At 34.3% G+C, this 9,702-nt stretch overlaps 1 protein-coding gene across 1 annotated transcript; it reads right to left on the reverse strand.

Annotated features, from left to right (window-relative positions):
• Nucleotides 1–2,723: 2,723 nt before the first annotated feature.
• Nucleotides 2,724–7,790, reverse strand: LOC100178141 (U1 small nuclear ribonucleoprotein 70 kDa-like). Its single transcript, XM_002131759.5, has 13 exons — nucleotides 7,549–7,790; nucleotides 7,332–7,463; nucleotides 6,936–7,055; nucleotides 6,808–6,870; nucleotides 5,756–5,837; nucleotides 4,480–4,639; nucleotides 4,239–4,325; nucleotides 3,731–3,948; nucleotides 3,543–3,636; nucleotides 3,313–3,485; nucleotides 3,167–3,256; nucleotides 3,052–3,104; nucleotides 2,724–2,993 (listed from the first exon to the last, which is right to left on the reverse strand). The coding sequence occupies exons 1-13, from the start codon at nucleotides 7,627–7,629 to the stop codon at nucleotides 2,961–2,963; spliced, it is 1,386 nt and encodes a 461-aa protein (XP_002131795.1). The 5' UTR covers nucleotides 7,630–7,790; the 3' UTR covers nucleotides 2,724–2,960.
• Between the last annotated feature and the right edge of the window lie 1,912 nt (nucleotides 7,791–9,702).

Raw genomic sequence — 9,702 nt, forward strand, 5'->3', positions numbered from 1 at the left:
TTTTTAAAGAAAAAAATGTTGCATTTGTAGCTATTAAGTAGCGCTACAACATATTTAAAGCTGGTGCGTGCGAAAATTCTATAAATATGTTTTTATGACGAATATTAATATTCATAATTAATATTTTTTCGAATTTTAAATTTTTGATTTTAGAATCGGTACCGCTGGGGTCTAGTTAGTACAGTGTCCAAATTTTAGGTTGGTGGCACCAGTAGAAGGTATCGAAAATGGCCGCTACATTATCTGTATTCTAGGATCACCTTGGTCATACATTGCAGGCTTCACATGTTGTTATATCAAAACATCGTAAACAAGAGGACCAAGCTTTAATGAGTATGCACGTATTAATCTAATTAACACAGTATTCATTAATTGTTTTACTACAACTGTCATGTAAGCTCGAAGTGGTTTTAAATAAGAAAATTTGTATAACTTCTGCATGTGTTGACGTTTAAACTTACACTAATCAACCTTGTTGTAAATGAAAAACGTTTATTTTCGGGAATTCTGACAACTATAATCATGCAGTAATTAGGTAATGTTAGAAGTTATTATTAGTCATACGGTTTTCAACTAAGGATAATTTTTAAATAACCATAAATGATAACAAGGTATAAAAGTAGTGCTTTCAATGCGCCCCAACTTAAATAGTAATAAATTAATACAGGCGTCAGTCGTTTTATGGAATCCCTATCTCACTAACACGCGTCCTCCCAAATTTCCAGACAGTATAACCTGTTTCGTCAGATCGTATGACTAAAAATAGTGGAGTCGAAATATTTATTTGGGCTGTTCAATTTGTACCTATGCATGGCCTACTCAATACACGGCCTAGAAATACACCGAAACTGCTAAGAAAATAAGAGGCCTATATTGACGCGAATAATGCCCATTATAATACATTGTTACGCCACGGTTTTATGAATGGATTTCCTTCATTTTGAATGCAGTTTGCAGTTGTTGGTAGGTTCAATACCAGTTCTAGGTTGTTTTAACTTACAGTTTATCACAGAACGTGTCGCAGGGATACTTTCTTGTTTAGTTAAAATCATACCAGACATATAAAGCAGCGCAAAAGGTTTATTAGTATATAAATATCAGTTTATTAAGCATAAAGAGAGACGAGCAATCAGATTCAGTTTACTAACACAGAAAACCTACGTTTTGATTATATTTAATTTAGTAGACAGGCATTTGGCAAGTTTTATAATGCAGCACACCTTTATAATTTTATTTAGATTAAATTCTAAGCCACCAGAATTATTAAGCAAACTATTTAAGCATGGTCAATAGGTGTTCCCAAAGTTAGTATAGACTATACTAACTTTGGGTGTTCCGTAGTTGGATAAAAATACTTGGATAAGGGTACCATCTTTGCATGTTATGATCATGAAGAAGTGGCAAGAAGATCTTCAATCAGTAACATCATCAATATATTCTTTGACAACAAACAGAGATGTGTAAATAATCTGTCAGGAAGGAAGACTAGTAAAATTTAAACAGCGACAAAGGTCTAAAGTTAGACACAACACTTAGTACGAAGGGAGGCTATCGTGAGTTTGTTTGTATTATACAGTCTTAATTTATGATGTGCTGTATGACCCATTTTTGGACCTCGAGGAAGAGCCTCTATCCTGCTTTAACAAAAAAAACCTCGAGTAGAAAATGGGTTATAAGCAGCAGGACAGATCAAGGCATAAGCACCTTTAGACAAAAGGCTAATGCTTGTGTTTATCCAATATCCGATATTGTTTTTAAGGACCGGTTTTAAAAGTTCGCAACGGACATATCAATTAACTTACTTGTTGTTACTGCGGTGTTCTTTTGCTAGATATATATATAGGCTGTCTTAAAAAACTTCTGTTTTAAGCCAAATACTATTTTCACTCAGCGACTGAGCCAAACTAAACTGTCGGTAAAACTTACTTGTATGCCGCACGTGGTTAAAAGTAACTCCTATCTGTTCAGTCATGCTTAAACATTTATAAAAAATATAAGATGTTGATAAAATAACCCGAAAAAAAGGTAATTTAACCAGGAATGGTAAATAAACTGTTATTTGATGCGAAAACTACAGCCAGACAGCAAAATCCATTCATAAAACCGTGACGTAACAATGTATTATAATGGGCATTATTCGCGTCAATAAGCCTCTTATTTTCTGAGCAGTTTCGGTGTATTCCTAGCCCGTGTATTGAGTAGGCCATGACCTATGTTGTGATATATTTGTTCTGACTGACATATTTATACCGGGCGCTGATATATATGCAGTGGTAAATATAATTTTATTTTCAAATATTTAATTGGTATTTTAAACAACATATTTTTCCAAGTAATTTTACAATAGATGAAAAAAATTGGAATGTAAGGCATCCTGTTTGAGATAAGGGTTGGTAAATTGGGTAACGTATGTTTACTAATTTTACTAAACTACTCTTAAATAAGTTTGTTAGTGGTACTTGGTTAATCTAGGCTACAAATACAACTTTAACTCAATCCTGCTGACTAAAACGAAAACTCAAGTTGCGAAGTGTAAACGTCATGTCCGGAATATTTTTAATGGAGTGTTGTAATAAATTTAGACCGGGTGGTCATTAAATGTGTTCCGACGCATGCACATTAGTCCGGGTCTAAATATAACACAACACCAGACCAAGTATATCACAACAATGGCATTCAAAGTGGTAAGTGGAAATTGAGTTTTACCAAAACAAATAACCAAATTGCTTCCAACAGCTTTGTTTATTGTACATTAAAATATCATCATTTGCGATCCAATATTAAGCAGTTAAAACTCCCCAATTCAAACTAAAAATGTGAATTGAACCAACACCGTAAAATATAAGAATGGGTGAGCATTTTAGTTTCATTGACGCTGAAGCCATCTTTTGATGTTATGGACATCATGGAAGCAGTGATAGAGTACAAAGTTCACCTCAAGTATAAGCAGTTTCACTTGTTTAGTATTCTTCTGGGTTGTAGTCGTAATTACCCTGTACATAATATTTCAAGTCAAAGTTCATCAACCAAATACCACAACATTAAAACTACCTGTCGGTCATATTGTTTGTTCTCAGGATTAGCTTGTTGGTATTCCATACGATCTGTTAAATGTTTCCTTTTTTACAAATTTCCATAAAAGATTATGACTATTCAAGTAACATACCTTTTTCTGGGTAGTAACCATTGTTGGAGGAATTGTCTTGAGCCATGTTATTGTAAGCATCACCTTCGCCACCATAACGTCTACCTGGCTCTAAACAACAGCATTATCAGTATAAGAAAACATTGCCATTATAAAAATAAAAGTACCTTCATAATTCTGTTGATATTCTTGCTTTATTGTCTGGTCATATTCTTGTTTCATTCCAGGATTACTACCATATTCATCTTTAATTGTAGTCATTGACTTATCATCTCGTTTGTCTTCTTTTACATCTGAACGACTATCTCTGTCTTTTCCGCGGTCTCGATCTCGATGACGCCTTTAAAGTGAACCAGGAACATTATTAAACCAACTTCAAATTAGTTTCAATAAATACCTTTCTTTATCTTTATCGGACCTATCTCGATCCCTGTGACGATGCCTGGACTCCCGATCTTTGTCACGACTTCTCTCTTCTTTTTTTCCATTTTCTATTATATTACTCCAGTTAATAAAATTAGTTACTTGTTTGAAACAAGCAAAGTAATTATGCAACAACAACTTATATCTAACATTAAAATATACCTCCATCTCCACCATCTACTGCACCACTTGCCCTTTCATCATTCTTGCTTCGTGAAGATTTATGATCAGATTCCCGCTTTCTATCACGGTCGCGACGATCTTTATCACCACGATCATCACGCCTGCGCTTTTCACGATCACGATCTCGATCCCGATCTCTGTTTCGATCTTTATCCCTATCCGACCTTTCCCGATCGCCTGATTTTCTTCGTTTTTCTCTGTTGGCAATATATAAAGAAGCACTCTAGTTACACATAATTTGATTATATATGGTTATAGGCAGAAATCAGAGATTTTTCAACCAATGCAAGGAGGGCACCTATGTGCTAGGCCACTAGGGGATCAGTAGCAGACTTTGGTTTATTCTAAAGTGTAATTACTACAAAAAGGTAAAAAAAACGGGACATACATACATACACAAAAACAAAGTTTATATTTTGGTAGAACATGACGCCACTTTTGATGCAGCATGTTTTCTAGATAGGGGTACTTGAATTTAAAACACTACCTTTCCCTATCCCTTTCACGAGGTCGATCTTCAGATTTTCGTACTTTATCATCATCATGACTTCTTCCACTATCACGCTCCTTTTCTCTAAAATAATTATTAAGAAATGATTATCAAGAATTAATACAAACCATGCATAACATTCTGATATTATATTATTATTACCACAAATACTTTAAATATCCACTATGAATAGCAAAACCAAATACAGTATAAAACATTATAAAGCTACAGTTGATACCTTTCTGATCGACGATTAGAGTCATCAGGACCTGCACGCGTCGATCCTAATCCTCCACCAAACCTTCGAGGTCTCCAACCTTTAACTGTTCGTCCACGCTCAACATCAACAAGAACTCGACGGCCGTCAATTTTTTTTCCATCCGCACTTTTATAAGCAGCTAAAAATGAAGGTACATTGATAAGAAGTATGTTCAAGTTAAATAAGATAAGTGAGCAACGTATGGCTTTTGTAAAACAAATTTTCTGCAAAATCCATCATAGGAAACTGATCTATTTTAAAGCTGTATTCGTTGTTTTTGTTTTGGAACAGGTACACGAAATTGATATCAAAGCCTACCTCTTACCACATCTGTGTGCGAGTGTGTGGTTGACTAACAAACAATACAACAAACAACAAACACACGAAATTATTTTTTAAAATGTAAGCTTACTGGCCTGATGGTGTTGATGGTGATTAGTGTTGGTTGGTATGCAGTTGATATTTGCAACAATGCTTTATTTTCACATCCGTTGGTTTATATTACTTACCAACTTACTTACACTGATTTTACACTCAAGACTCAAACAATACAAAGACTTTTACCAATCTTATAAAAACTATGAATCAAAATTATACCATTGTTATCTCCTAATTCATTTAACATTGATATATTATATAAAAAAACATTAAAACTTGATAAAAGGTTTTATGTTTTTACTTCATTGTACAAACCCACAACAAACTCAACACGCTGAAACTTTATTTCTCTCTCCATATAACCTTGGCCCTTACCAAGCCTACTGAGTTTTTGCTCTTACCAAGCTTGTATTGAATATAAACTTTTGTTTAACTTTTGATTTGAATGCGGTGGCTATATTATTAAATGCACTTCTTATTTACAAGATGGGTGTGTGTTTAATTCAACTTCTTATTTACAAGATGGGTGTGTGTTTAATTCAACTAACTCACTGGTTGTGCAAGCTATACAAACCCTTCTTACCCATATTCCAATTTAATACAAACCTAATTATTGTCACTGAACGCAAGAATCGGAAATTTTCTAGGCTTTTCGGGATGGTGAAATGGGTCCACTGACGAAAACGCCCGTGGTCACCACTCACTTTCTATCAAGCTGTATAAACAGCAACAACATGTGATAAGCAACTTTACAAACAACATTAACAGTTTAAGATAATATAACAGCCTATAAAAAACAGACTTTTTACCAAGACCTTTTCTTGATTACTTGATTTGCAAGTATTTTTGAATGTAGGAAGTAAATTTAAATGCTTACTGTGCATGTCTCTTTCCCGATCAAACTCAACGAACGCATAACCACGTGGTTTCCCAGTTGCAACATCCTTTACTATCGTTACCTGCAATATAAATATAACATATTAAATAAAAAAACCTTCCAGTTAATATAAACCCCTAGTAACGGCATAAGCAACCTATTAAAAAAATGAAATTTGCGTAATGATGTTGTTCTGTTTCAAGTGTTCACTTAGAAGTTAGTAGTTGTAGGTGATTAATCTTGGGGACCTGTTTTAATATGTGGTTGACAATTTAGAGTTTTAGACAGACAAGAAGGGACTGGTTGGTTAGAGCAATAGCCGACAGTAACACAGTCTGTGGGGGTCCTCTCCCAGGTTGAAATGCCACAATTAGTAACATATAATTTTTTTATGAAGAAAAGTCTAATCTTATCTTTAACTGAATAATCGAAGCCAACATAAAATAAATTGTTAAACAACATTATATTGATGATGTTCTGGTTTTAAACAACAGAAAACAGCATTTAAAAGTCTCAATCATGGTTAATGCTACTTTATTTCAATCTTTGCCCATTTTTTGTAATATTTAAACACAAAAATGCAAGATATCACTGAAAGCTGTGCAACCACACAGGCACAGCATCAAATACAAGAATGTCTATTTAACGAGAAGTCTTAGTTTCACATAGCGAGCGATTCTGGTGTTTTAGTTAGCGAGATGTGGTTTCGTAGTGTCGAAATTGGGTTAATAGAAATAGGGGGAAATATGTTCACTCTTTACGATAAATTCAAGTTTGCCACTTTCAAGCATATTACACTTTATATGTGAACAGTTCAACTTTACAAAACTCAACGTATTTTTATTTCTAAATTAACTTTATTTTTGATGAAGAAACGTTGCAGTTTGAGCAGAGCTTGACATTTTTTTGTTTTTTTTTGGCATTGTATATTATACTGTTCTACTGTCGATGATAAAAAAACCTAGTGCAAAAAAACAAACAATATTTCACTCACAAAAATTTTACAATTATGTGAAACCGGTCCAACAAAAAAAAAAAAATGAAATTCTCACCTTTCGTATCTTTCCATATGTTTCGAATTCCCTTCGTAGTTTGCTTTCTGTTGTGTCGTAATTCTGCAACGTAAACACATGTTAATAAAGTAGGCTAATATTTTAAATCAATTTTAATAAACACTTACAATTCTTGATACAAATAAAGTTTTGAATGCATCTCCACCAGCATTCGGATCATTGTGCGGATCCCAACCCTTTATTTCTTCTTCTATCTCCTCAGCTCGCTTTTCCAACTTCTCCTTTATCTAAAAAATAAAAGTTGTATAAGATTTGGTAACAGTTCAATAGATAACATCCATGGTGAACCAGGATGCAGTCTAAGGTTCACATATCGCCAAATTCAAATATTTTAAACTTAAATATCCTGCAGAAATGGTAAAAAACTGGCTAAATTGGTTATGTGCGATTCATTTTTTTGCCATAATTGATTGGAAGAAATACTGTTTTTAAAAACCCGTTTCAATTATAAATATATATATATATAGAGTGATATACTATGAAAAACTTTGCAATAACTTTACTTTTCGTGTTTTCTTTTCTTCTTTTGTTTCTCCCCTGGTTGGTGGTGGAGTGTCTTTTGGATCTTCGAATAAATGGGAGAAATTTCCCAAACCAGTATAAGGTGCTCGCTCACGATCTTTCTCCCATGTTAACTACACAACAAAAAGTTAAAGTAACATTAAAAATCGCTTTTTTTAGCGAACTGATAAACTTTAGGGCACAAACCGTAAGACTTACCGGTTGCAATGGCGCTTTATATGGAATTGCATCTCGAGGTGCGAACAATGCAAGTAAATTAGGTGGCAGAAACTGAGTCATTTTGGTCAAATATATAGAGGTAAACGAATCTAAAGGTTCACTGAAACTAAACTTTTACTGGCTGGTTCCAATCACCTTGATATAAAGTGACCACTCAAACAAGAACAAGCACGATTTAATTTTGCGTCACGGCTCGCTGTGTGAGCGCATAATGGGCCCTTTTGTGACCAAACAGAAAAAACAAGAGAGAAAATATCAATATATAAAATAAAAGACTTGTAAAAAGGGTTATCTGCCCAAAGAGATATATGAAACTTTGATATATTAAAACCATTTTAACCTCTTTGATCTTTCTAAACAGGGGAAACCAAAGTCATAACGCAAAATAACATATTTTTTATATATCTCCCATTGAAAAACAGAAACATTTTTTTTGAAATGCGGAGATCAAAGAGATTACCATGTTTTAATCTCTTTGGCGGAGATCAAGCGAAAAAATTTAAATGGTATGCAGAAAGTATAATCAGTGATTCTGAGATAATCTACGTTTATCTTTCTAGGATATATGTGTGTGACGTAATAATGCACGCAAGCAGGAATGTGATTTTCCCGCGTAAAGTATTCGAAGAGGGCGGCCATTTTTTCAGAACAGACAGACGTGAAAGGTAGAGTCAAAAATTAAACTCGTTTTGTTTTTATAGAGTTTAAATGATTAATATTAAAGTATAAAAAATAAAGTTGCACTCCCTGGAAAATTGCTCCTACAATGAATCAGGATCAGTTTCGTGTCGGTATGCATAGATATGGGTGCTAAAAATTAAAAAACGGTTTTAATAAAACATTATACCATTTGACAGTCCTTACACCCGATGTAGCTGTTGATGAATCTTTCAACAGCATGTTCATCAACCCGGATTGCCAATTTTCTTCCGCTTCCCCTTCACCTCCCCCTCCTGTTTGTTCGACCCCAGAACTTGTTTCATTTTGTTCTGGCGTGTCCGACATTAACCCACGTGTTGCAACCCTGCGATCCAAGAGACGAAGAGCTGAATCTGGCGCTGCTGACCCGGATGAGGTAAAGGCCAAGCTCTTAAGGAATAGGCTTGAGATCCGAGAGCAGGTATTTTAAACTCCTGATTAACAATATGTATAGGCTAACTCCACGGCCTACTATAGAGATAGATCTCTAGAAGGCCGTGGCTGACTCTTTAGGTCACACTGTAGGTGCTTGCAAGTAATAAAACGCGGGAGGAGAGGGAGGCGGAAAAGCATAAGCTGATTGTTCGGATGGCTGTCAAACAACATCAGATGGCTGTCGAGCAACATCAGATGGCTGTGAGGCAGGAAGCAAGGGAGATTGCTTTATATGAAGCAAAATTGGCAAAGTTGCATTGGCAGTAAACCAACAGCCGGAACTGTATCCTTTTTTATTCTAAAAACGAAGAAAATAGCCATATTTATCACAATAGATTTTTGTGCGAATTGTTTGCATTAATATATGGATGTGATAAGTATGGCTATTCTGTTCCTTCTTCGTATAACTCCATACTTTTCCTTTTTTTAAAAAAATTATAAAATTTATACTTTAAAAACTAAAAAATATTTCATGTTTTTTTTTTATTAAAACCATAAAATTTATTTTTTTAAATCCCAAAAATATTTCTAGTTGTTGTTTATTTTCTAAAATCAAAAAATATAAAATTTGATTTTTGATTTAGTTCATGTTGTTTTAAAAAACTTTTTTTTGTTTTAACTTATTCCTTTGTTATTTTGCAGGTCCAATGCTCTGCGACCCAAATTTAGATCTCGGGGAAGAGCCTCTGACCTGCTTTAACAAAAAAAACCTCGAGAATTGATAAATTTGGGTAGAGCAGCAGGTCAGATCAGAGAATAAGGACTCTGAGTCAAAAGGCTGTAGGACGCACTGAATTCAGCAGATACTAGATGAAAAAATTAATTTATTGTTCATGTTAAGTGTTTCAATGCTTGCTTGTTATTAATAGTGACTGATGTGATTTTTTTTTCTATATCGATGCTTTTACGTTTTAAACCCACAGTTCCACATGCCCAATTTTGTGTGTGTACGATTTGTGCAGATGCCTAATTGGAAGAGCGCAATATATCACCAGTGTG

Source organism: Ciona intestinalis, chromosome 1, assembly GCF_000224145.3.
Source record: "Ciona intestinalis chromosome 1, KH, whole genome shotgun sequence".
Classification (NCBI taxonomy): Eukaryota; Metazoa; Chordata; class Ascidiacea; order Phlebobranchia; family Cionidae; genus Ciona; species Ciona intestinalis.